This window comes from Dendrobates tinctorius, unplaced genomic scaffold (assembly GCF_039654945.1).
Source record: "Dendrobates tinctorius isolate UK_male_01 unplaced genomic scaffold, ASM3965494v1 ptg000083l, whole genome shotgun sequence".
Taxonomy (NCBI): Eukaryota; Metazoa; Chordata; class Amphibia; order Anura; family Dendrobatidae; genus Dendrobates; species Dendrobates tinctorius.
The window spans coordinates 1,539,887-1,566,290 of record NW_027361751.1 but is presented as its reverse complement, the minus strand read 5'-3'; the positions used below and the strand labels follow the sequence as shown (position 1 = coordinate 1,566,290).

General features: G+C 45.4%; 1 protein-coding gene and 1 long non-coding RNA gene across 6 annotated transcripts in view; one reads left to right on the top strand and one right to left on the bottom strand.

Annotated features, from left to right (window-relative positions):
* The window catches only part of LOC141097081 (uncharacterized), a 72,215-nt gene extending 59,306 nt beyond the window's left edge, over positions 1–12,909 (top strand). The window contains exons 2-4 of the long non-coding RNA XR_012233847.1: positions 10,524–10,728; positions 11,687–11,949; positions 12,761–12,909. This is a non-coding gene — a long non-coding RNA (uncharacterized lncRNA). The remainder of the gene's footprint in view (positions 1–10,523; positions 10,729–11,686; positions 11,950–12,760) is intronic.
* Positions 1–26,404, bottom strand: part of LOC141097078 (uncharacterized) — a 72,528-nt gene that overhangs the window by 25,021 nt on the left and 21,103 nt on the right. For 3 of the 5 annotated variants that reach the window (XR_012233844.1, XR_012233845.1, XM_073584049.1), the window contains exons 3-4: positions 3,787–3,978; positions 3,439–3,592 (exon numbers count right to left, since the gene is read on the bottom strand). Coding sequence is in view for 1 of the 5 variants with exons in the window: in XM_073584049.1 (XP_073440150.1) it covers positions 3,439–3,592; positions 3,787–3,978 (346 nt within the window). In the remaining 4 variants the exon portion in view is untranslated. Of the gene's footprint in view, positions 1–3,438; positions 3,593–3,786; positions 3,979–21,478; positions 21,559–26,404 lie in introns of those variants that run through there. The other 2 variants (XR_012233843.1, XR_012233842.1) reach the window with 1 other exon arrangement.

Sequence of the window (26,404 nt, the reverse complement as noted above, 5' to 3'; positions counted from 1 at the left end):
TGATTAGGGAAATTCCGAGAGGGACGTTTTACCTGTTTGAAGGAGACGGAGTGCTCCTGAGCAGGTGCCTCATCCTGCTTTTAGGTTCAGAGTTTGGGTAATTGCCAGGATAAGGCTATTGACCATATCCTGCATCTTTGAGTTGTGGTCCATATTAGACTCAGACTGGGAATCCACATCCGACCCAAAAGTCGCCTCCAAAGAGGGGGCATGGAGTGAGGAATACATGCAGGAGGATGTAGAGGGACCCAGAGAACTGGAGGAAGAACCCGAAAGAGCTTACTTCCTTTGCCTTGTGCCCGATTTGTCCCTGTGAGTGTCGCTATCGGGTGCATGCGAATCAGTGTGAAAGGAGTTCGGAGCACTGGTGGCGGCAAACAGATGTGGAAGACGCTCCAGGTCCTGGACCAGGGACTATGATACTTTCGTCTGGTCAAATCCCAAATGTGACATGGCAACAAGCCCACTCCGGAGGGAAGGGAGTGCTTTTATCCCGAGCATTGGAGGGCTCGTGTGGTGCAGACATGGCAGGAGCTGCAGGACAGGTAGAAAGGGGAGTACAGGCCTGAAGACTCCTTACTTTTGCAGAGGGCACAGGCATATAATAAGCACATTGTGATTCTCGAGATGTAAGAAGAAGCCTCTCTATGGGATACTGCTGTGGAGGAGCCAAGACAAAAGGGAATAGAGCCTACCCGATGCCAGCGACAAACAGCAGAAAGAACTGATGCCAGCGACGAACAGCAGAAAGAACTGTGGAAGCTGTGTCCCGCTTTGTGCAGAGCATCCTGCAGGTCTGCGGAGAACTCAGGATATAGCTGTGTCCCCCGAATGCAGAGTGCCAGCAGGTCTGCAGGGTGCGCAGGATAAGTGGTATAATGAGTCTGATGCAGACTTGGCTGTGTAACTGCACCACTGTAATCTGCCAGCCGGGAAAATAAAAAGCAAGCATCCTTTTGGCTGACAGGTTGGGGGTTTGATCAGCCAGGATAATCTGCCGGTAGCGAAAACAAAGGTCCCCCTCTGAATGGCTGACACGCCGGGGCGTGAACGGCCAGGAAGTGGAAGCTCTGTGATAGGAGCGGCAAAAAATGCGGTGTAAAAGCGAGCGCAGCGGGGGCATGGCCAGAATCGAAAGAAGAGGAGGAAGACACCTACTAATGGCCAAAAAGAGTGTGCAGCTTAAACGTGACGGTGACTGGCTAAAGGGATACAGGGAAGGGGTGCGGCCAGCAAAGGGAGAGGGATCAACCGCAAATGCTGAGCCCAGCCATTTAAAAAAATGGCCAAGACTGCTGGATGATCCATGCCAGTAACGCTGCCCTGTCCCCTTGTGATGAAGGGACAGCGTAGCCCGGGATGATGCCTGCTGCGGCGGAGGGAGAAGAGGGAGACATACCTGCCTTTTCAGGATGTTGTGGAGGGTCCCAGTCCCTCTGCAGCAATGAGGACCACATCAGGAGCCCTCGGATGGGAAAGGGTCTCTGGAATCCGGGATCCTCCTTCCCACAATGTCTCCAGACAGTACAGAAGACAACATCAACTCCTTACAAGAAGGGGGAGGTCATTGCTGGTGACCACCTTCTTCCTCCCAGCCCTCTCCGAGGAAAGGGGTGGGGTAGGGAAAAGGTAAAGGACCGCCCACTGGGAATCACCCTGAAACACCCGTAAAGGTAACAGGGGATTAAGTCCTGCCTTGCGGGCCCGAGAGTGGGCGATGTGGGTGACACCAGACTCCTTTCTCGGTCTGGGAAAAAAGAGTGCAAAATGATGCCCTGTTACCCTAAAGATGAACCTGAAAGACAAAGGAAAAAAGATTAATAAAACACAACAGGTGACCTGAAAAGGAAAAAACTGCGGATATGGGAACAGATCCAGGTCCGCCTCCTACAGACACTAAGCTTAAACTGAGGTACTTTGTGCATGTCGGTGGGTGTATACTGTGGAGGAGGAGCTATTTTCCTTTTTTTCCATAGTGTCAGCCTCCTAGCGACTGCGGCATACACCCATGGTTACCTGTGTCCCCCAACGAAGCGATAAAGAAAATACAGTAGTTTGAGAATAAATGCCTTCACCCAACTACTAAACATGAGTGAAGAAAATGTTTTGGTGATATCATTCATATTCTCTGAAAAAAGGCCAAGAAAGCAGAAATTCTCCTGGGGTATGAAAACTTTTGAGCACAACTGTACATATTATGCTGAGTCACAGATGCCAAGAAAATGTTACATTAAATCTTAAAGTAACCTCATATCATCTATTTAGCGAGGAAGTGGACTAGAACTAGGAAGCAACAATCCTAAAAGTCAATATTGACCCTTTAATGACTCTTGTCACGTGACTTCAGAAAAAAGACAAAACCAAAATCTCATTTTGAAGACACTGTTTTTGGATACTGCCCCTTGTCCGTGCAAAGTGTGTGATCTGATTTGGTGGGGTGAGAGACATCTGACCAGGATCCAAGGGTAAACATTTCTCCTTGTGGACAATGACATGTCAAGCCTGACATGCTGAGGTGAGGAGACATAAGGCCTCTTTACATTTAGTGATGCACCAGCGATCCCGACCATGATACGACCCGGTCAGGATCGCCGGTACATCGCTAAGTGGTCGCTGGTAAGCTGCCAAACAGGCAAATCTCACCAGCAATGCAGCGACGCAGCAGCGGTCGTTACTTACCCTTTAGACGCTTTAGCGATATTGCTAGTGATATCGCTATGTGTAAAGCCCCCTTTACGCCGCAGTGCTCCTGTGGGAAATATGCAAATTGTCTCTTCAGAGAGGAAGAGAACTAGAACTCTAGTGCCACCTATGGGAAGTAGCAATCCTAAAAGTTAATATCGACCCTTTAATGAGCCTGGTCACATGACTTCTAAAGTAATTTCACTTGATAAAGTAACCTCAAAAATATTGCAAAAGTGACAATTTGTTAACAAAGTAAATAAAAGTACTAATTCAAGTCAACTACAACTACAACCAAAGAAATAATCAGGAGCATAAATTGGTATAAGTGCAACGTGTAGGAGCATCTTCACACTGTGGCCATGTAAAAAAAACAAACCCAAGATAAAAACAAGCTAATCAAATATCCTGCAGTTAGAAAATAGTAATTGTGCATGCATACAGTATAACATAGGGCACTTAGGAAACACTGTTCTTGATCAAAAAAGCGTAAAAGCCATTGCACCACAACAAGATGTACCCATCAGGAAGGTCCTATCCTCCAATATTAAAACCTCACCTAGTGTCAGATGACCTCAGTGTAGATGGTGGCAGATCAGGACCAGAACCTGTTTGCCAAATACCATGTGTTATTCATATGTACTATTACTGTTTACTTACAGTACTGCAGGGTATTTGCTCATCTTGTTCCTAATCAGTATAACCAATTACACAGCAAAATATCAATCAGAAACAAATGTCTAAGAGTAAAATTACTTTGTCAGCAGCTGCTGTGTTTAAGTCTTCATTTTTCTTTATATTTAATGGACTCAAGATCTTGGTAGACCATTTTACCAGGTTTGGCACAGGCCTAAGTCTGCCACGTCGCAGCTGCGCTGGCTTGATGTAAGCAGGTTTTTCTACACTGGTCCTAGGGGTAGACAAAATAGGGACAAAAGTCAGAAGCAGAAAGTGTAAATAATTTGAAAATGTAATCACTTTTGGAATGAAATCTTTTCAAACAAGGTGGTTTAGATATTCATCCTGTGGATGTGCCATAAGGAATGAGAAAGGACAAGCTCTTTATAAAGCTAAACATAGCAGAGATTTTCTTTTCCTACTTACTGTCCAACTTCTTTACAGACATCACCAGCGGTGGACGTATCGGGCAAGTCCTGGGTTTTAGAGAGCTCCATAGTTGATGTCTCTTTTCTCACAGCTCGGCTAAGGTTTGGAGTAGGTTTTGGAAACCGCGTGTAGATGGGTTTTAAAGAAGCAACTTTGCCTTTTCCTGGGTCATTTATGACTTCTTTAGGTCTAAGTAAAAAAAAAAAATAGATTAAATGGCTTGATATTTACAGATTGAAAATCCATATAACCACATACAAACCAATCAGAGGGAATCATTACGTTCTTGAAAAAACAGGATTTTTGGGTTGCTTACCATAAAACCTGTTTCTCGGAGCTTTCATTGGGGACACAGAGACCATGGGTGTATGCTGCTGCCACTAGGAGGCTGACACTATGTACAGTAAAAAGCTTAGCGCTTCCTCAGCAGTATACACCCCACCGACCGGCACTAATTTCCTCAGTGAGAAAGTAGTAGGAGAAGTAACAAAATAGAGTACAAACAGAAAAGACAACTCAACTGTAACCAACAAACAGAAGAACAGGAGTTGCAGAACATGGGAGGGTGCTGTGTCCCCCAACGAAGGCTCCGAAAAACAGATTTTACGGTAAGCAACCCAAAAATCCTGTTTTCTCTATTGCTTCATTGGGGGACACAGAAACCATGGGACATCCCAAAGCAGTCCCTGGGAGGGAGAAGCAAACTTCCATTAGGTCTGAGAACTCACCACCGCCGCCTGCAAGATCCTTCTGCCTAGGCTGGCGTCCGCCGAAGCGTAGGTGTGGACCTTGTAAAATTTGGCAAACGTGTGGATCGAAGACCAGATTGCAGCTTTGCAAAGCTGCAGCACGGAAGCTCTGTGGGGCACCGTCCAGGAGGCACCCACTGCCCGGGTAGAGTGGGCTCTAATTCCAGGAGGGGGCACTCGATGCTTGACCCAGTAGGCTTCCAAAATTGCCGATCTGATCCAGCGAGCAATGGTAGCCTTGGAGGCCGGCTGCCCTTTCCGCGCACCTGGAATGATGAAAAATGAGTCTGTCTTCTGCAAGGGAGCCGTCCTAGCCAGGTAGGCCTTCATCGCCCTGACCAGGTCTAGCTTCTTCAAGGAGCGCTCAAGAGGATGGCTTGGACCCGGACAAAAGGACGGAAGAACAATGTCCTCATTTAGGTGGAAAGTAGACAACACCTTAGGAAGGAGGGAAGGCAGGGGCCGCAGGACCACCTTGTCCTGGTGGAGCACCAGGAAAGGGGGACGACAAGAAAGGGCCGCCAATTCCGACACATGCCGGATGGAGGTGATGGCCACTAGAAAGGCTACATTCCAGGAGAGAAGGGATAGGGAGACTTCCCTGAGAGGTTCAAAGGGTGAACCTTGTAGAGTCTCCAGGACCAGATTGAGATCCCATGGGTCTACGGGAGTGCGGTACGGAGGTGCCGCATGAGCCACCCCCTGAAGAAAAGTCTTGACCTGCGGTCGGGAGGCCAACGTCTTCTGGAAAAGAATGGAGAGCGCCGAGACTTGACCCTTTAAAGAGCTAAGGGCAAGGCCCGCATCTAGACCTGCCTGGAGAAACGCCAGGATAGAAGGGAGTGAAAAGGACATGGGTGGAATGTCATTGGCCTCGCACCAAGTGAAATAGGCATTCCATGTACGATAATAAATCCTGGAAGACGATGGCTTTCTGGCCCGGATCATGGTGTGGATAACCCGATCCGAAAAACCTGACCGTTTCAAAACCGCGGTCTCAACAGCCACGCCGTTAAATTCAGCGGCCGAGAATTGGGGTGGCAAACTGGACCCTGAGACTGCAGATCTGCTCTGTTTGGAAGCTTCCAGGGGGTGTCCACGAGAAGGTTGACGATATCCGCGAACCAAGACCTTCTGGACCAATCCGGAGCAATGAGGATGACTGGTACCCCTTCCGCCTTGATTTTCTTCAACAGCTTGGGATGGAGTAGAAGGGGAGGGAACAGATAGGAGAGCTTGAACTGAGACCAGGGAATGGTCAGAGCATCGGCGCCCACTGCGAGAGGATCTCGGGCCCTGGATACGAATTGTGGGACCTTCCTGTTCACACGAGATGCCAGCAGATCTACGTCCGGAGTCCCCCAACAACGGCAAAGTTGATGAAAGACGTCCTGATGTAAGGACCACTCTCCCGCCGCGAGACGCTCGCGGCTGAGAAAATCGGGGCCCAGTTGTCCACGCTGGGAATGTGCACCGCGGATATCGCTGGGACTGATACCTCTGCCCAGTGGAGAATCTTGGACACTTCCGCTAGAGCCAAGGAACTCAGTGTCCCCCCTTGGTGGCTGACGTATGCCACCGCTGTGGCATTGCCTGTCTGAATCGGGATCGGCAGACCCCTGAGAAGCCTTTCCCAGTGAATGAGAGACAGATAAATCACCCGTATCTCGAGGATGTTGATCGGCAGAGTTGTCTCTTGAGTCGACCACCGACCCTGAACAATGTGATTGCGAAACACTGCACCCCAGCCGAGAAGGCTGGCGTCCGTTGTCACAATCTGCCAGTGAATCGGAAGGAATGACCGGCCTAGGGAAATGAGAGGTGACGTCACCCACCAATTGAGGGACTTTGACACGGGACGAGAGGCGAATTGGGCGATACAGAGAAAGGACAGACCTGTTCCACCGCGACAGGTTGGCCTGTTGAAGCGGTCTTGAGTGAAATAAAGCAAAGGGAATTGCTTTGGCCTATATACACGTAGAAAAGCTACTGACCAATCGGCTAGGGGTGCCAATCGGGCTAATTTGCTGCGCTCACGACCGCCAAGGTGTGATAGACCTTTGGGTCTTGTTACTACATATAACAACCACTGGCATGATTTGCGAGGCATTTTGATGAAATACTGGGGTATGTTGGCCGAAGAGCCCAAGTTGGCTCCGCATATTGCACCACAACCTACTCTTATTGCTAGAAAGGCAAAATCCCTGAAGGATTCCCTGTGCCATAGGGCACGCCTGGTTGGGACTTTTGCCTGTGGTGGTTGCAGCATTTGTCATCTCACTGTTGGGAGTGAGGGTGTTAATTTACCCACTTTGACTTTCCCGGTCTTTTCTAAGACCTTCTTTAACTGTAGGTCCAAAAATTTGATATATGCATTGGTTTGTCGCTGCCCGAAGATTTACGTGGGACAAACCACGCAGGAACTTAGAAAGAGGATTCAACAACACCTCTCAAATATCAATACAGCTAAAACAGATCGTGATAAGGGTAAACCCTTAACCCCGGTAGCCTCACACTTTTTGCGTGAACACCATGGCTGTAGCGCTGGTATTAGAGTCCTGGGGTTGGAAGCTTTACAGACCAACATCAGAGGGGGGGACATTTCGTTGGAATTGTTGAAACGTGAATCCAGGTGGATTTTCCACCGTCGGAGTCGTTCCCCTTTGGGATTAAATGAAGATTTATTATTTACCGGATATTACAAACAGATTTGATCTGGTTTGTCTTACAAGTTTTCTTCTGTTTTTGTAGATCCTGGATATTTAATCTCACACCTCCTCTGCTTTGGACCTCATGACTCGAAAAATTTTGTTCTCGACTTTTGGTTCGTCAATTTGGATCTCTCTCTCTTCCCGGTGTTACCTGGATAAAGTTGGCCTCTTGACGCCTTACAACATGATCTGCACATCTATTATATTATGGACTTCTTTCAAAGGACTCTATCTTTGACTAGAATTGTTTGTCATCTAGGCTTATGTTATGAGCATATACAGCTGTTTTTCTGTAATTTTATTGCTCTTTTGAGTTTTGCATTTTGCTCAACTATGTTTCTCAACCCTATGTGCTTGGCTACTAGCATATTTCTACCTTTTGGATGCCCTTGGGGGGAGTTTGTGGAGAATTTCTACTTTATAGCCAATCCTGGTCTGCTTGAAACAAGTTCTTTTGTTTTTTTATTTTTTGTTTTTTTTTGTTTTTTTTTGTTTTTTTTTTCCTTGTCATTTATTTATTTGTTCTTTTATTTTTCTATATGATTAGTATTAATACAGCCATTACATCTTATATGTGCGTCACATATGTAGGGTTCCAGTATGCGGCGTCATTGGCATGTTTCCCTGTATTTCAGCAATGGAGGATTTTCTAAAATACTGAATATATAGGATCCAAGTATTGGCATTAGATCTTTTCTGTTCTTTATTGTCTTTTATGACTACTGATTATTTGTGTATACTCGCTGGTATTGGCGTCTTGTGGTCACTATAATTACCATGCCTTTTGACATGCGCAGTTTGTGCCATCATATTTTTTATATCTATTAGCAAGGAATGGGTCATACTTTTGGCCTTTTTTTGCTATGCTTCTCTGCGCTTTCATATAATATATTTAATTTAGACCTAAGTCTCCTGAAGCTGCTTTTTATCGCCGTTTTGTGCGTACTTTGATTATTATGACGACCGCTTGCTGTATAATCGCCGATACTAGCGTCCTCTGGTTGTTACAACTACCCTACTTGTGGCACATGCGCAGTACAAGTTATCGCGTCTTTTTCGTTCTTTATTGTCTGTTATGATTATTAATTATTTGTGCATACTTGTTGGTATTGGCGTCTTTTGGTCACTATAATTACCATGCCCTTTGACATGCGCAGTATGTGCCACCATATATATATTTTTTATATCTATCTGCCAGGAATGGGTCATACTTTTGGCCCTTTTTTTGCTATGCTTCTCTGCGCTTTTATACAATATATCTAATTGAGACCAAAGTCTCCTAAAGCTGCTTTTTATCGCCGATTAAGCTGCTTTCTATCGTGTACTCTGATTACTATGACGACCGCTTGCTGTATAATCACCGACACTAGCGTCTTCTGGTTGTTATAACTACCCTGCTTGTGGCACATGCGCAGTACAAGTTATCGCGTCTCTCTTGTATGTACCCGGAAGTAGTGGTGAGTTACGGGTCACATATCCGGTCCTGGCCTGACATGCGTCCTTGCGCCTTCACACATCGCGTCTAATCAGATCAAACCTCGCAGCTGCTATCTATTAAGTTTATCTTGGTATGTATTTATATGACTTCCACTGCACACACTCTCCAGCCCCTGACGAAGCTACCTTGCGGTAGCGACACGCGTCGGGCAGGGCACTCCACAAGCTCCCCCATATGTAAGAGGGCCATTAGGACATTCTGGGCAACTTTATCTGTGCATCTTTTGTAGAGCATGTTTTGTGTGTCTATTCTTTACATGGCACGACTTGTTCCTTTCTATTTTGTTTACTTTAACCTATCTTTGTATGTTTATCCATATTGCTGCAGCAGTATTGTTGGACATGCTTTGAGTCCATATTTTTTGATACATTGTTTATTTACAGGTTATTATTAGTGGCATGTATTGAATTATGTATATTCTGATTCACTGTTATTGATTACCTTTATTTTACATTGCTCTCTCCAGATTATCTGTATTTACTGCCCAACTATTCTTAGCCCCAAGGGGGATGCTTGTTTGGCTTTTTCAGGAGCCTTGTGTATGATCTGTCATGTGTGATGACTTTTAATTGTTTTTACATGTGTGTTGTCTATGGTTGTCTAATAAAAATTATTTTGATTTTTGGTGATCCCTGCTTTTTTGGTCAGTAGCTTTTCTACATGTATAGAGTACTACTTTCTTGCTGACTGCAGGAGGATCCCACCATTGTATTCTGTGGTGCCCTCCTTGGCTTTATTACTATAATTGTTGTTTTGGTGGTTCTTTTGCCACTGTTCTTTTGAGGAGTGTTGGCACACACTTCATTTTTTGTCTTATTATGGATTTAGCAGCAAGGGAGGCAGCTTGGACCACTCAGGCACAGGGGATTTTTGAGGATGCCACTGTGGCTGGCACCTCTTTAGGTGCTGCTGGGAAGGACTCAGATTTTGACGTTATTTCTAGAGAACTTGTCAGCTTACATAAAAATCTCACTAAAACATGGTGGAACATTAAAAGTCTTGAAGAGTATAAAAGGTTTGGTCTTGTCCCGAGGGGACTTAGGGTGCAGATTTTCCCAGCTTGGGAGGTTGATGGCTCCTTTCGTAAGAAATGGGAACATGGCCTTTTTTCATGTTCAACTATTATCATGAATTTACTTATTGAACATGATCGTACCCTACTAGCTGATTTAAAAGACAAAATTAGAATCTGTGAAACTAAGCTACATACATTCGACATGAAGATCTTGGTCGAACCTTTTATGGGCCGCCTCAAGAACATAATTGACCTTTATGAGAAGGAGATTATTGGGGGCAAGAAGAATAAATTTAAACAGGATCAGACGGATTTCAACAATGGAAAGGCTTACAAATGGGTCCATAGGGGCAACCAGAGACGTCCTGTTTCGGTTAATAATATTAACAGGATTAATCCCTCGGTGAGTGAGTCCCATTCCAGTGATTTTTTATCATCGGAACAGAGCGACACAGAAGGCGCCACAGGAGGGGTAGACGTGGCAGGAGAAGCCACAAGGAGGACCAGGAGACATCGCCAATGGTCTCCCAAATTTCGGAGAGACACCAGACAGAACAGGAGGCATTAGCCCCCGATGTGGCTGCTCTGTTTAATTCTTCTGACACAGTACACCAACCAGAGGGTAAGTTGTCAATTATTAATTTGTCTAATTATATCTTGTCACAAATGGAGTATTCTATTCTCCAACGTGGATTATCTTTTTGTCCCATGAACACTTTAGACAAATTTGTGTTTGTTAAAGATTTATATTTATTTTGCAGACAACTTACCTTCAAACTATTGTATCATCAACCGACGATTGTGGACACCTTACCGATGGAGGATAGACAAACATTTAGAGATCTACTTTCTCTCTCGGAAGAAAATGATAACCCTGTTACTAGAAATCGTTTTACAGGACGATTACCCTCCCAGGCAACTCCAAAATTCTCGTTATTTCCTGTGGTCCAGATCTTCTTTGATGCGGTATGTAGGGACATACAGCAACTTAGAGTTAAACCTGATTGTCATAACAATATTACCAAATCTGAAAGGAAGGCCTTAAGAAATCTTAGTGACAACAAAGATCTTGTGATAAGGGAACTGACAAAGGCGGCAACATTGTCATCTGGCCTGCTGATCAGTATCTCAAGGAGGCTAGGAGGCAATTGAGTAACGCCCATTTCTATTTGAAACTTTCCTCTGATCCTACTACAGTGTTCAATTCTAAATTGGATAATCTTTTAAATATGGCTCAGGCCCACAATGTCATCAGTAAAAAAGAAAGAGAATTTCTTACTATCCATCACCCGAGGGTTCCAACCTTTTACATGCTACCCAAGGTGCACAAATCTACTGTAGATCCTCCGGGTCGACCCATTGTGTCGGGTATTGGTGGCATTTTTGAGAAACCGTGTATTTATGTTGACTTCTTTCTCCAGCCCTTAGTTACTACCCTTTCCTCCCATGTGAAGGATACCTCACATCTTTTGGTTTTGTTACATGATTTGATTATCCCGCCTAACACGTTTTTAGTTTCATTGGATGTTGAATCTTTGTACACCAATATCCGACATGATTTGGGTATTCAGGCGATCGCCTATTTCTTGGAACATCACACCACTGGTGACTGCCAACATGATTCATTCTTAATTGACCTGTTGCATTTCATCTTGGACAAAAATTATTTTGTTTTTTGACCGGGCATTTTTCAGGCAGGTTTCAGGTACAGCAATGGGGGCACGCTGTGCCCCATCTTATGCGAATCTGTTTCTCAGGTGGTGGGAATTGACACACGTCTACCCACTTACCGAGTTCAGAGATCATGTATTTAAATGGTGGCGTTATATCGATGACGTCCTCCTATTATGGTCTGGGCCCTTGGAAGAATGTAAAAACTTTGTTGACAAACTCAATAATAATAATCTAAATATTCATCTCACAGCTAATTTTGCAGGATCTGCAGTTGAATTTTTGGATTTGAGATTGGTCTTGGAGGGGTCCTCTATTAAGACGACGCTTTTTCGCAAACCGACTTCCACCAACGGTATCTTGCACTACTCAAGCTTTCATCCGAAGCATTTGAAGAATGGGATCCCTAAGGGACAATTCTACCGTCTAAAAAGAAATTGCTCTACCCAACAGGATTTTTTGACACAAGCCAGGGACTTGACAAGACGCTTTAAAGACAGGGGTTACCCACACAAGGTAATTTCTAGGGCTTTTCAATCGGCTAGGGGTGCCAATCGGGCTGATTTGCTGCGCTCACGACCGCCAAGGTGTGATAGACCTTTGGGTCTTGTTACTACATATAACAACCACTGGCATGATTTGCGAGGCATTTTGATGAAATACTGGGGTATGTTGGCCGAAGAGCCCAAGTTGGCTCCGCATATTGCACCACAACCTACTCTTATTGCTAGAAAGGCAAAATCCGTGAAGGATTCCCTGTGCCATAGTCACTTCAAAAGACCTGTTATTAGTTTGAACAGAGGGGCACGCCTGGTTGGGACTTTTGCCTGTGGTGGTTGCAGCATTTGTCATCTCACTGTTGGGAGTGAGGGTGTTAATTTACCCACTTTGACTTTCCCGGTCTTTTCTAAGACCTTCTTTAACTGTAGGTCCAAAAATTTGATATATGCATTGGTTTGTCGCTGCCCGAAGATTTACGTGGGACAAACCACGCAAGAACTTAGAAAGAGGATTCAACAACACCTCTCAAATATCAATACAGCTAAAACAGATCGTGATAAGGGTAAACCCTTAACCCCGGTAGCCTCACACTTTTTGCGTGAACACCATGGCTGTAGCGCTGGTATTAGAGTCCTGGGGTTGGAAGCTTTACAGACCAACATCAGAGGGGGGGACATTTCGTTGGAATTGTTGAAACGTGAATCCAGGTGGATTTTCCACCGTCGGAGTCGTTCCCCTTTGGGATTAAATGAAGATTTATTATTTACCGGATATTACAAACAGATTTGATCTGGTTTGTCTTACAAGTTTTCTTCTGTTTTTGTAGATCCTGGATATTTAATCTCACACCGCCTCTGCTTTGGACCTCATGACTCGAAAAATTTTGTTCTCGACTTTTGGTTCGTCAATTTGGATCTCTCTCTCTTCCCGGTGTTACCTGGATAAAGTTGGCCTCTTGACGCCTTACAACATGATCTGCACATCTATTATATTATGGACTTCTTTCAAAGGACTCTATCTTTGACTAGAATTGTTTGTCATCTAGGCTTATGTTATGAGCATATACAGCTGTTTTTCTGTAATTTTATTGCTCTTTTGAGTTTTGCATTTTGCTCAACTATGTTTCTCACCCCTATGTGCTTGGCTACTAGCATATTTCTACCTTTTGGATGCCCTTGGGGGGGAGTTTGTGGAGAATTTCTACTTTATAGCCAATCCTGGTCTGCTTGAAACAAGTTCTCTTGTTTTTTTGTTTTTTTTTCCTTGTCATTTATTTATTTGTTCTTTTATTTTTCTATATGATTAGTATTAATACAGCCATTACATCTTATATGTGCGTCACATATGTAGGGTTCCAGTATGCGGCGTCATTGGCATGTTTCCCTGTATTGCAGCAATGGAGGATTTTCTAAAATACTGAATATATAGGATCCAAGTATTGGCATTAGATCTTTTCTGTTCTTTATTGTCTTTTATGACTACTGATTATTTGTGTATACTCGCTGGTATTGGCGTCTTGTGGTCACTATAATTACCATGCCTTTTGACATGCGCAGTTTGTGCCATCATATTTTTTATATCTATTAGCAAGGAATGGGTCATACTTTTGGCCTTTTTTTGCTATGCTTCTCTGCGCTTTCATATAATATATTTAATTTAGACCTAAGTCTCCTGAAGCTGCTTTTTATCGCCGTTTTGTGCGTACTTTGATTATTATGACGACCGCTTGCTGTATAATCGCCGATACTAGCGTCCTCTGGTTGTTACAACTACCCTACTTGTGGCACATTGGCACATGCGCAGTACAAGTTATCGCGTCTTTTTCGTTCTTTATTGTCTGTTATGATTATTAATTATTTGTGCATACTTGTTGGTTTTGGCGTCTTTTGGTCACTATAATTACCATGCCCTTTGACATGCGCAGTATGTGCCACCATATATATATTTTTTATATCTATCTGCCAGGAATGGGTCATACTTTTGGCCCTTTTTTTGCTATGCTTCTCTGCGCTTTTATACAATATATCTAATTGAGACCAAAGTCTCCTAAAGCTGCTTTTTATCGCCGATTAAGCTGCTTTCTATCGTGTACTCTGATTACTATGACGACCGCTTGCTGTATAATCACCGACACTAGCGTCTTCTGGTTGTTATAACTACCCTGCTTGTGGCACATGCGCAGTACAAGTTATTGCGTCTCTCTTGTATGTACCCGGAAGTAGTGGTGAGTTACGGGTCACATATCCGGTCCTGGCCTGACATGCGTCCTTGCGCCTTCACACATCGCGTCTAATCAGATCAAACCTCGCAGCTGCTATCTATTAAGTTTATCTTGGTATGTATTTATATGACTTCCACTGCACACACTCTCCAGCCCCTGACGAAGCTACCTTGCGGTAGCGACACGCGTCGGGCAGGGCACTCCACAAGCTCCCCCATATGTAAGAGGGCCATTAGGACATTCTGGGCAACTTTATCTGTGCATCTTTTGTAGAGCATGTTTTGTGTGTCTATTCTTTACATGGCACGACTTGTTCCTTTCTATTTTTGTTTACTTTAACCTATCTTTGTATGTTTATCCATATTGCTGCAGCAGTATTGTTGGACATGCTTTGAGTCCATATTTTTTGATACATTGTTTATTTACAGGTTATTATTAGTGGCATGTATTGAATTATGTATATTCTGATTCACTGTTATTGATTACCTTTATTTTACATTGCTCTCTCCAGATTATCTGTATTTACTGCCCAACTATTCTTAGCCCCAAGGGGGATGCTTGTTTGGCTTTATCAGGAGCCTTGTGTATGATCTGTCATGTGTGATGACTTTTAATTGTTTTTACATGTGTGTTGTCTATGGTTGTCTAATAAAAATTATTTTGATTTTTGGTGATCCCTGCTTTTTTGGTCAGTAGCTTTTCTACATGTATATAGTACTACTTTCTTGCTGACTGCAGGAGGATCCCACCATTGTATTCTGTGGTGCCCTCCTTGGCTTTAGTACTGGAATTGCTTTGGCCATCGCCACCATCTTTCCCAAGACTTTCATGGCTGACCGGAAAGATGGAAGCCGGGGGCTCTGCAGCAACCGTACATCCCGCCGCAGAGAGATCATCTTCTCTTTGGGGAGAAAGACCTTTGACGGGTATCGAACAATAGGCCTAGAAACACAAGATGTTGAGTCGGAACAAGGCAGGACTTACTTTTGTTTACGAGCCACCCGAAGCTGGACAGGGTGTCGAGAACGATGGTAAGACTTTGGTGAGCCTGGGGAAAGAACGGAGCTTTGATTAGAATGTCGTTGAGGTACGGAAAGAGGCAGAGACCTCTGATCCTCAACAGGGCCATCAACGCCGCCATGATCTTTGTAAACACTCTGGGCACGGTGGCGAGACCGAATGGCAGAGCGACAAACTGGTAGTGGTCCTGATGAATAGTGAAGCGCAGGAATTTCTGATGCCCGGGAAAGATGGGAACATGCAGATAGGCATCTTGAATGTCTATCGAGCACATGAATTCCTGTGCCTCCATGGAAGCGATTACTGACCGAAGGGACTCCATCCTGAAATGCCGCAGGCGGATCCTTTTGTTCAGTAATTTGAGAACCAGAAAGGGCCGAACCACGCAGCCTTTTTTCGGCACTACAAACAGGTTTGAGTAAAACCCTGTGAATCGTTCTGTTTCGGGAACGGGCACAATCACCCTGGAACTGAGAAGAGAGGCGATGGATGCAATGAAACCCGGAACTAAGGCGGGGTCTTTTGGAGGTCGGGACTCGAAGAAGCGGGGCCGAGAAACGAACTCTATCTTGTATCCTGAGGATACAACTTCCCTGACCCAAGCGTCTTCCACCGAGGCAAGCCAGACATCTCTGAAGAAAAGGAGTTGGCCGCCCAGTTGGGAAGGCTCCTCGGAACTTTGTTGATAGTCATGCCGATGTGGACCGTCCAGTTCTGGACATGGAGGATCTGCCCTGGGAGGAGTGAGATCGCCAGGAGGGAGTGGGCCTAAAGGACACCTTCCTATCCTGGCGTGCTTGCGGCCATTGTTTGTTGGAAACAGGTTCTGCCGACGCGGCGGAAAGACCGAAAGGGCCGAAACTGATACCTTGGAGGGGGTCTACAAACAATGGAGTTTGAGATCTCGAAAGTGTGGTTGATCGCTACAATGAGGTTCTGTACTGTAACCTTCATGTCCAATATATGGTCTGAATCCAGCTCTAAAATCTGTCAGGAACACCGCACTGAACTTGCTCACTGAGCCAGTGCGAGTGTCCTGAGTAAAGCGAACTGTGCTCAAAGATACCTGTGGAGCGGGCAGCAGTCGAGTAGATGCGTACTTCAGAGCCGCAGGACCTGAAGCACGTGACTGCTAGGGGCATGGCCTAAACTCCAGAGAGCTAGGAACTGCAAGAGAACTCCTAGCAGGGTAACTGCGAGACAAAGTTACCAAGGGGCATAGACAGGGAGGATAGTCAGGACATAGCCAATGAGTCATACACAGAGATAGCTGCAAGGTACAAGAGGGGCGAGCAGAGAGTAGTCAGATCACAGGCAATGAGTCATACACAGAGAGGATAGCGCAGTACAGAATCAAAAGGCAAACTCACAACGCGAAACAGAACCGGGTCAGAACCATATAAACAAGCTATAACAACGAACAGGCACACAGAGGTCAGCACACTCGGCCAAAGGCAAAAGTATAACTGGCAGGGATTGGAGCTTCCCAGGGGTTTAAGAAGCTCTCCCAGAACCAGAAAGAGGCCACAATCATTAACCCCAGGTGTGCAGGTCAAAACCTGCACTGAGCTCCAGACATTAACCCCTGATGTGCAGTTCAAAAACCTGCACTGGGATCATGACAAAATCCCTTAGGATGGCGCAGCCGAGAATGCTTCGCCTGATTCGGGTGAGGAGGCACGGGAAGGAGACTGCTGGGAAGGACTATGAGGTGAGAAGGGGTGAGGGGAGGAATCCGGCCGCAGATCCTGCCTGGGCCTTTTGTGGCTCATGCTGGCTGGCTCAGATGGAGCCTCTTGTGACCTGCTGGATCCTGCCGAAGTGTCCAGGGGCAACCTATCAAGCACGGCCACTAGGGACTGAGAGACCCTGGTGAGATCTGCCACTGATTGTGACAGGGAAGAAGCCCAGCCAGGAATGGGGGATTCACTCTCACGTGGAGAAATAGGGGGCTCCTGAGCGGCGGACTCAATGGGATTGCTGCAGTCGAGGCAGAGGGGAGTGGACTGACCTGAGGGAAGTTTGCGATTGCAAGAAGAACATGCAAAGTACTTGACTAAAGTGCAAGTGGAAGCAGGAGGACGAGCACAGTCAGGCTTAGAGTTAGACATAATGAAGGAAAGTCACTGAAGCAGTGCCGGAAGGTTGGGGGACAGGAGGCAGAGGAGAGTGTCAGCCTGCAGTTGCAGAGCTACTCACGGTCCGGTGTCCTGTAGCTATTTCCAGCAAGCGATGTTGCATGGCTCGTCTGGGCTTGCAGGGCCACGGCAGAAGAGACAGAGTCCGGCTAACAGGCTGAGAAAATGGCGGCAGCCTGGGGGGGAGCAGAGTAGGAAGCGCGTTCTTTTCTGCAGAGACCGAGGAAGGGGATGGGCGGGGCTAACCGCCGATGCTGAAGATGGCGCCGCCCGCTGAAAATAGACAGGCTAGGGGTGGGTGGGCACAGCGCCGCCTCAGGGACGCATAACACCAGGGGAGAAGGCGGTGGGTGGGCCTAAAATGGGAGGGAGAGAAGCCCGCCTAAGAATGAAGGTGGGGGCGTTGCCGCGATGCAGAACAAGTCCCAAAATGAAGCCGGGGCCTGGAGTAAATGTGGTGGCCGCCGGGAAGCACGAGGCAGCGCAGAGGCCTCGCAGCACTGCCGCGGCGGCCGCTCCCGAAGGATCCCTGCCTGACGCCTGGCTGCCGAGGAGAAATAAGTTAAGTGCAGCCGGGGGAAATGGGGGCAGGGTGAAAGGAAGCTGTCATGGGGAGACACCATGGTGTGCTGATGATAGGAGCCGTGATCCTCGGAAGATATTGCGATTCAGGGGCCCTATACTTACCCTCTGTCCTGATCCGTCTGCAAACCTGGGGAAAGAATAGTACCTTCATCATCCAGCGTGCATGATTCCTGTAGAGGGATGTCCGCACCTCATCCAAACCGACAGGCTCTGGTAGGCGAGTGGGTGGGAGATGGGGGACGAGGACCATCTGGATCGCTCACACACACCTGTGTTAGGCTCTTGGTCCTGCTGTAGAGAGCTATGAGGCTACGGGGTGGCAGTACACGCCGTACTCATAGTCTCTTTGTGGGACTACAGATGTCACCATTCACTCTGTATCCCTCCGGAAACCTGAAAAGAAACGACACACACTGAGGTAGATATGGGTCTAATGAAAGACCCGTGTCCACCTCCTACTGACACTAAGCTAAACTGAGGAAATTAGTGGCGGTCGGTGGGGTGTATACTGCGGAGGAGGAGCTAACCTGTTTTCTGTACATAGTGTCAGCCTCCTAGTGGCAGCAGCATACACACATGGTTTCTGTGTCCCCCAATGAAGCGATAGAGACAAAGAGTCTGTCAGTTCCCAATTAGAGTTCAAACCAAGCACAGCAGATTTTACAGGACTGTGCCCCAAGAAAAAAAAAAAAATCAAACCTTTTCGCTAAAATCCTTTGCCTCGCATTTAGGCTGTGTTCACACGTAGCATTTTTTTCGTGGTTTTTACCATGGATTTTCCAATAAATCCGCGAAAAATAAGCTTCCCATTCTTTTCTATACATTTTCCACTATTTGTTCACATTGATGCGTTTACCGCAAAAAAACGCATTGCGGTAAAAAACGCAGCATGCTCATTAATTTCATGGATTTTTCCGCGTTTCTGGTTATGTCTATGCGTTTAGAAAACGTGCGGAAAAAAAAACGCATAAAAACCGCACGTTTTCTGCGCAAAAACCGCGCAGAAAACATGCGGAAAACGCGAAGAAAAAAACGCGCGGTTTCTGGGAAGGGAGTCCAGTTTTGAAGCAGAAATTTTCTGCTACGTGTTCACTTAGCCTTAATAAAATACCTAGCAGTGACCTAGCAGTTCAGTGCACCTTTCCCATGTACGTCTTCAGGGTTTTTCCATGTCATTCTGCTTGACTGAGCACCACAGGACTCACAGGTGCTAGTGCTGCTGTCTCCTCTGAAATCGTGTGCATGCGCCATTAATAAGAGTACCAGCGCATGTGTAGAACAGCCATTGTCGTGTGCCGGTACCCTTACAAATGGCGCCTGTGTGACATGTCAGTGGAGACAGTGCTGGCCACTGTGAAGCCAGTGTTGTCAATCAAGCAAGACATTTGAATGGGACGTTATACCGAACGGCTCAGCCACTGACAAGGTGCACCATGCATCTAATTAACATATAGGAATAAAAGAAATGAGCCAAAACATTTTAAGATGAAAGCTATGATTTTTCACAAGGGCGGTCTCATACAATGGTCTGTATTTGGTTTAAACACAGCTTATCTCATGTCTCAGATCACATTTAGGCTGGGTTCACAGAGCTTTTTATCAGATGTTCAGTAACTCCGTTGGGGCCTACATCTGAAGCCCCACAATATAGGATTCGGGCGCATTTGCTGACGGGGTCATTTACTAAAATGATGCATAGGGAGTCAGTGTGCCCTGTCGGACATAATTTTCAGCAATATACACCTATTGGAGGTGAATACCGAGACATAGTCAACCATGTCTTGCTGCCCACATCAACTAGGTAAGTAAAACGCAATGTGAACATAGCCCTACCAGGAGCTTTGCTTTTGAAAGAAGTTAAAGTGCTCATACACGGGATTGCTGTTAGCAGAACGTCTTTGAGACATCTATCATATCAGTACACATGATTTTTGCAGCTCGACTGAACATTTGTATGTTTTGAAAGAGAAGAGGGGAGAAAGTCGCTGTCAGCCACCTCTGGCAGAGGCTCATCTGCCTTGTGAACAACGAATCTAGCATTTGAGTTTCAGGAGCGTGGACTTTAAGTCCTTTTATCCTCAAAATCAGGGATTAGTCTGAGATCACACATTTCCCCATGCGATCTCTGACATATTAGAAGCGCATTCAATGCCCAAGTGAAAACAAATGAAACATAATAATGATAAAACATTATTTAAAGGGAACCGGTCATCAAAAATTGTTAAATAAATCACCTGTAGCATGTTTCAAGGCACATAGAAAAATCTGTAGATTAATCCATGTTCAAACTGATGATTTTATAAGGAAGGAGAAATTGGACTTGAACACAGTCATGAGCAACTCTCAAAAGTTATCTTGGCACTGCTGCCGATGGGACTAAAACAAAATCTGTGAACTCGCCCTGACTGATGTCCGACCCAGTGTGTGAAATCAGAGCTAACTTTGCCGGGAAGTACATCAATAAAAGCACAGTAGCTATCTTAAAGATGTGGTCCGACCCAAAATGGAAAGTCTGCAGTCACACTCTGTGACTGCAGACTTATGAATCCCTCCCAGCGCAAACACAGTGTGTGCTCAGACAAGAGCAGTGTGCGCTCAAACAGGAGCATTGTGCTCTCAGACAGGAGCATTGTGCTCTCAGACAGGAGCATTGTGCTCTCAGACAGGAGCAGTGTGCGCTCAGACAGAAGCAGTGTGCGCTCAGACAGGAGCAGTGTGCGCTCAGACAGGAGCAGTGTGCGCTCAGACAGGAGCAGTGTGCGCTCAGACAGGAGCAGTGTGGGGTTATGCTCTCCTGTCTACTGAGCTGCACATTTCTCCATAGGTGGAGGGGAGGGGAAGAGGGATGAGATATTGATGAGAAGGGGAGGGGGGATGAGAATGAGGGGTAATCTCAGGAACCAGGTAACTAAATTAGAACCGTTACCAAAGTGCTTCTTACATTCACTTAGTTTGCAAATTGGTCTCCAGACAGACCTGTCCTTTAGACCCTTTCTTTGGCTCATCTGTTTGTGGTTTTGGTCACGTGCCATACACTGCTGGCCCCACCGCTCAGCGGGGAGCTAGAATGGCAGTAGTATGGTACGTGAATGCCACAGATTGGCTGCAGTGGTCACGTGCTTGCATTTTGAAAACAAAGACCACTGGAGCTTTCAGAGTGCTGGATGGGTAAGGGCTAAAAAAGGAGAAATAGGGAACTTTTCCATTTTATTTTTTAAACTTGTCACTCTGTAAACACAATGTATAATCTACCTCACAAGCAGGAAAGTCACATCCTAAATATATCATGGAAGTACAATTACTTTATAATAGTGTTCTAATACTTTAACCCCTTCATGCCGTGGTCATTTTCCGTTTTTTTTCCTCCCATTCCTCCAAGAGGTAAAAAAAAAGTGCAATTTCACAATTGTTTTTTTTTGTAGGGAAGGTGGAGGTTGAGGTGATTTACCATGTTTACGATATGGTAAAACTGACCTGGCAACGTGATTCCCATGTCAGTACGAGTACAAAGATACCAAACATGATTTTTTTCTTCTTTTTTCAATTTAAGTGGCGAAAAAGAGGGATTTTTGGTACTCACCGTAAAATCTCTTTATTGGAGCCTTCATTGGGGGACACAGGTAACCATGGGTGTATGGTGCTGTCACTAGGATGCTGACACTAGGCAATAAAAGGAAAATATCTCCTCAGCAATATACACAGTCACAAAGCACCTCAGTTAGTGTTAATGCAGTAGGAGAAGCAAACAAAACATAACATATGTACCAATCTAACAACAAAGGCACGTAGGCCCAATAGAGGTACAAACCATCAGGGAGGGTGCTGTGTCCCCCAATGAAGGCTTCAAGAAAGATTTTACGGTGAGTACAAAAAATCCCTCTTTCTTTATCGCTTCATTGGGGGGGACACAGGTAACCATGGAATCTCCCAAAGCTGTCCCGAAGGGTGGGAACGGAAACAATGCAACATCAGACTTATGTTAGCCTGTGCATAACCGCCGCCTGCAGCAACTTCCTTCCCAGGCCTGCATCAGACGAGGCATGGGTATGAACCCTGTAAAACCTTGCGAAGGTGTGCAAAGATGACCAAGTCGCGGCCCTACAAACCTGAAAGGCTGAGGCCTGGTGACGAACCACCCAGGAGGCTCCCATCGCTTGGAGTGAGCTCTCACCCCCAGAGGTAGCTGTCTGTCCTAAACGTGGTATGTCTCCAATATTGCAGAACAAATCCAACTGACAATAGTGGATCCAGAATCCCCTTACGACTACCTTCAGAGATGACCAACAGGGCATCAGAGTGGCAAAAGGAAGCGGAAAGGTAGGTTCTGATAGTTCTGACCAGATCCATTTTGTAGAAGGACTTCTCCAGGGGATGAATGGGAGAGGGACATAAAGAGTGAAGGACGGGGGGGAGTGTCTGGGAGCCGCACTCGATGGAAGCATAGAACTTCTGCTCCTTAGCCTGCCGTCCTTATAGCGAGGATTACATGCCCAACTGACATACAAATTGGCTAAAAAGAGAGGGAAGACATCGGCCAGAGTTCCTCTGAAGATAGGGAGGATTCTGCATCATCTTACCTTCTTGAATCACCACGTGAAGAGGGAAGCACATGTCCCTGTGCTATTGAACAAACTCCGGCGCCATCTTGATAAGCTAGATAAACAGCCTGCACTTCACGCTCTCTGGCCTCCGCTGTGCAGTGTGTTGAAGAAGGAGATCCAGGACTCTCATATTAGCTCAGGAGAACGCCCGACAGAGGAGGTTAGTGAGGAGAGTTGTGTGAGGAGAAAACACTGACAAGCTGCTGCTGCAGCAACAGGGTTCTAATGCCTGCACTCAGGGGCTGCAAACATGTGCTGAGCTTTCTGCAACACAGCTAAAGCGCAGAAATAAGGTGGATTCAAGGTTTACCAAAGTAAAATTATCTCCACACGCTGCCTGTTTCTACCCTGACAATCTGAATACACTTGCAGGGACTTCGTCTGGTGCGTGCACTACATCACATTTTCCTCTTTTTCCTGCACCTCAACAAACTCGCTTAATAGACAGCATGCCTCCAAAATCACAAAGGCAGCCATCTGCTAGGGGAAACACAAAGGGTCAGGGGACGTGGTCGGACACTCCTGAAGGGGACCTGAGGGGCGCTTCATCGTTCTCAGTGCTGGCCTCACTTAATGACACCGAGGGGGCTTCACAGGACCCTATGTCGGATGCTGATTCAGGAGATGCAGATCTCCAACTAGACAACAAATCTCTGGAGCGATATCTCAGGCACCTTCCAACTAAAGAGGATTTCAAGTCCCTGGTGTCCGAGGTGAGGGATGCATGCAGGGCAGAGATTAAGTCCATGCGTCAGGATGTCAAGCTGCTTGCAGACAGAGTGGATGCTGTGGAAACGGAGCACGATGCCACTAGACAATATGTCTCAAAACTGCAGCGCCACATAGTTTCATACGCTAAAGTGCTGGGCGAGACAAATAAACATTTGGAAGACTTGGACAACAGAGGGCGCTGCAATAACATTAGGGTGAGGGGTATCCCTGAAGCAGCTGGTTCAGAGGATCTGTATACAGTACTCGAATCCATCTTCAATTCAATACTGGGTCAAACTTCATCCCATAAAATAAAGCTGGATAGAGCACATAGGGCCCTCCGCCCCAAGGGAGCTCAATCTCAGCCCCGAGATGTGATATGCTGCGTCCATGACTTTCAAACAAAAGAGTCCATCATGTCCAAGGCTCATGCTCTCCATAAGCTTGAATTTAATGGAGCCTCTATCCAACTGTACCCTGACTTGTAAGGAGAAGACATCTGAAACCACTTCTCACCGTACTGAAAAATAAAAACCTACAGTATCGTTGGGGGTACCCCTTTGCTCTCATTGTTGTGAGAAATGGACAGTCAACTACCTTATGCTCCTTCAAGGACCTTCCAGCTTTCTGCTCTGATCTGGAGATACCGCTCCCCGACCTGACGGACTGGGACTTGGTCATGCCTCCCAAATCACCTCCGCCAATCTGGCAGAATGTTGAGTCCAAGAAGAGTGGCCCTTCTTCTCGGGAGATCACACACCTGGATCCATCTTGAGGAGTTGTTTTTTTTTTCTCTTTCTGTTGCAGGAAACCTTTTGATTCTTGATGACTCCAATCATATATGCCTCCGCAACCTTTTTTTTTTCTTCGGAAGCTGGGCTCTGACTGATCCTCTTTCTATATGACAATCTAAAGTTTATAACTACACATCCTCTCTGACATTTTGGTAATTTATTTTTAGCTGTTCTTCTGTTTTGGACGGTGGGTAAAGGACAGCATAGAATATTTTGTTCTTTAGTGTTTTGCACTTACGGTGTTTTGTGTGTCTTTTACCACGACTTTCTCACAAAGGGGGGGGGGGCAGTTCCTTCTTTTTTACCCAGTTCCTTTCTAGAAAAATGACTAGGAAAGGTTGAGTATGCCCACCCTACCCACAGAGGGGAGAGATGAGGAGACAGACTAGCTATTTCCCTCCTCTCTCTCCTCATTTTTTGGTAAAGCCATTGTTGTATTTTTTTAATTATATCTGTAGTAAATTATTGTACTGTTTTGTCTTTGTCTCCCCTCTCTCCTTTTGTATCTCCTCCTACAGGTGTGTGGGGCATATGATGGTATTCTCTTGCTCTCTCAAAGAAGTTTCGGAATCTGATGATCCTCAGATTAGAGAATCGTTCCATAGCATCCTGGGTAAAACGTTGTGTGCATTGTTTTTTTCTCTTTTCTATCAAGATAATGGCTAAGATATTAACACTAAATGTAAAGGGTCTCAACTCTAATACTAAGAGGCATATGGTCCTCAATGAGTTACGGGTACATGGTGCAGATATAGCTTTCTTGCAGGAAACCCATTTAAATCTTAGTGGAAATTGCAACTTTGCCAAACATTTATATCCCAAAATTTACTTAGCCTCTCAGGTCAAGAAAAAAGCAGGTGTGGCCATCCTAATTTCTAGGACATGCCCTATACAAATAACATCAGAGATATTAGATCCCCAGGGAAGATATATTATATTACAAGGCACATATAAGGATATACCAATTACGCTATGTAACATATATGTACCTAACACCTTACAAACTTCCTTCCTTAATCGAATATTTTTGAAATTATCCAGACTACCCCCGTCCGCCTGGGTTATTGGAGGGGATTTTAATGTTATTTTTTCAGACACATTGGATAGGCTCTCCATACACAGAATGCAGTCAAACAGATCTCAACGTAGATTATCTGAGGACTTTAGAAAACTAATACGCAAATTTGGCCTTTTTGATCTTTGGCGTATTAACCATCCCACACAGCAAACCTACACCTTTTTCTCCCCTCCGCACGGTACTTATACTAGAATAGACTTCTTTTTTGGCAATATACAAACACTCAGACTTACATTAGACACAGATATTGGGATAATATCGTGGTCAGATCATGCACCTGTAATGCTCACCCTCACTCAATCCTCAGCACAGACTAAAGTATGCCATTGGAGACTCAACGAGACCCTGCTTAAGAGACCGCAACATAGAGAGGAGTTAGGGGGGGAATATAGCTGAATATTTTGACATTAATAAGGAGTCAGTTTCTGATTTTTCGACTGTGTGGGAAGCACACAAAGCTGTTTTCCGGGGCGACTGTATAGCCCTAGGTTCTCGTATTAAAAAGGATAGAGCTCACCAGACGGACTTACTTACTGCCCAGTTGAGAGACCTTGAGGCTAAACTTGCCGTTACCCCATCCAAAAGAATCTTTAAGGGATATTGTCTCTACGCGCTCCCAATTAAAAGACATTATTAACTACAAAACTGAAAAAATGTTACTTTATAGTAGACAAAAATACTATGAAAAAGGAAATAAGTCTCACACACTATTGGCGAGACAGCTCAGGGATGACAAAAGTCAGTCTTCAATATATGCTCTCAGAGATGAAAAGGGAGCAATAATATATGATACTGTTAAAATTGCAAATATGTTCCAGGGATATTTATCTAAGCTATATAATTTACCGAGCAATTTGCCACCGGACTCAGATGTGGGGAGGAGAGTTATGCAATCCTTTCTCCAAAAGTGCAATCTTCCTTCACTTACTATAGAAGCTTTGTCTTCTCTTAATGGGGATATCTCGCAGGAGGAGGTTTTGGATGTCCTTTCTCTTCTTCCCAATGGTAAATCCCCCGGTCCAGATGGACTAACGTATTTCTACTATAAAACATATAGCACCATACTAACCCTGCACTTAGTTGTTTAACAAATTCTTGACAGGCTTGCCAATTCCACCTACCATGCTTCACTCTTATATCACCCTTATTCCCAAACCAGGAAGGGACCCTTTAGAATGTGCCAATTATAGGCCTATAGCCTTACTTAATGCAGACTTAAAATTTTTTACCAAATTGCTGGCTCTACGGTTGTCTACCCTGCTTCCCCATTTAATTCATAAAGACCAAGTGGGTTTTGTTACATGCAGACAGGGGGGAGATAA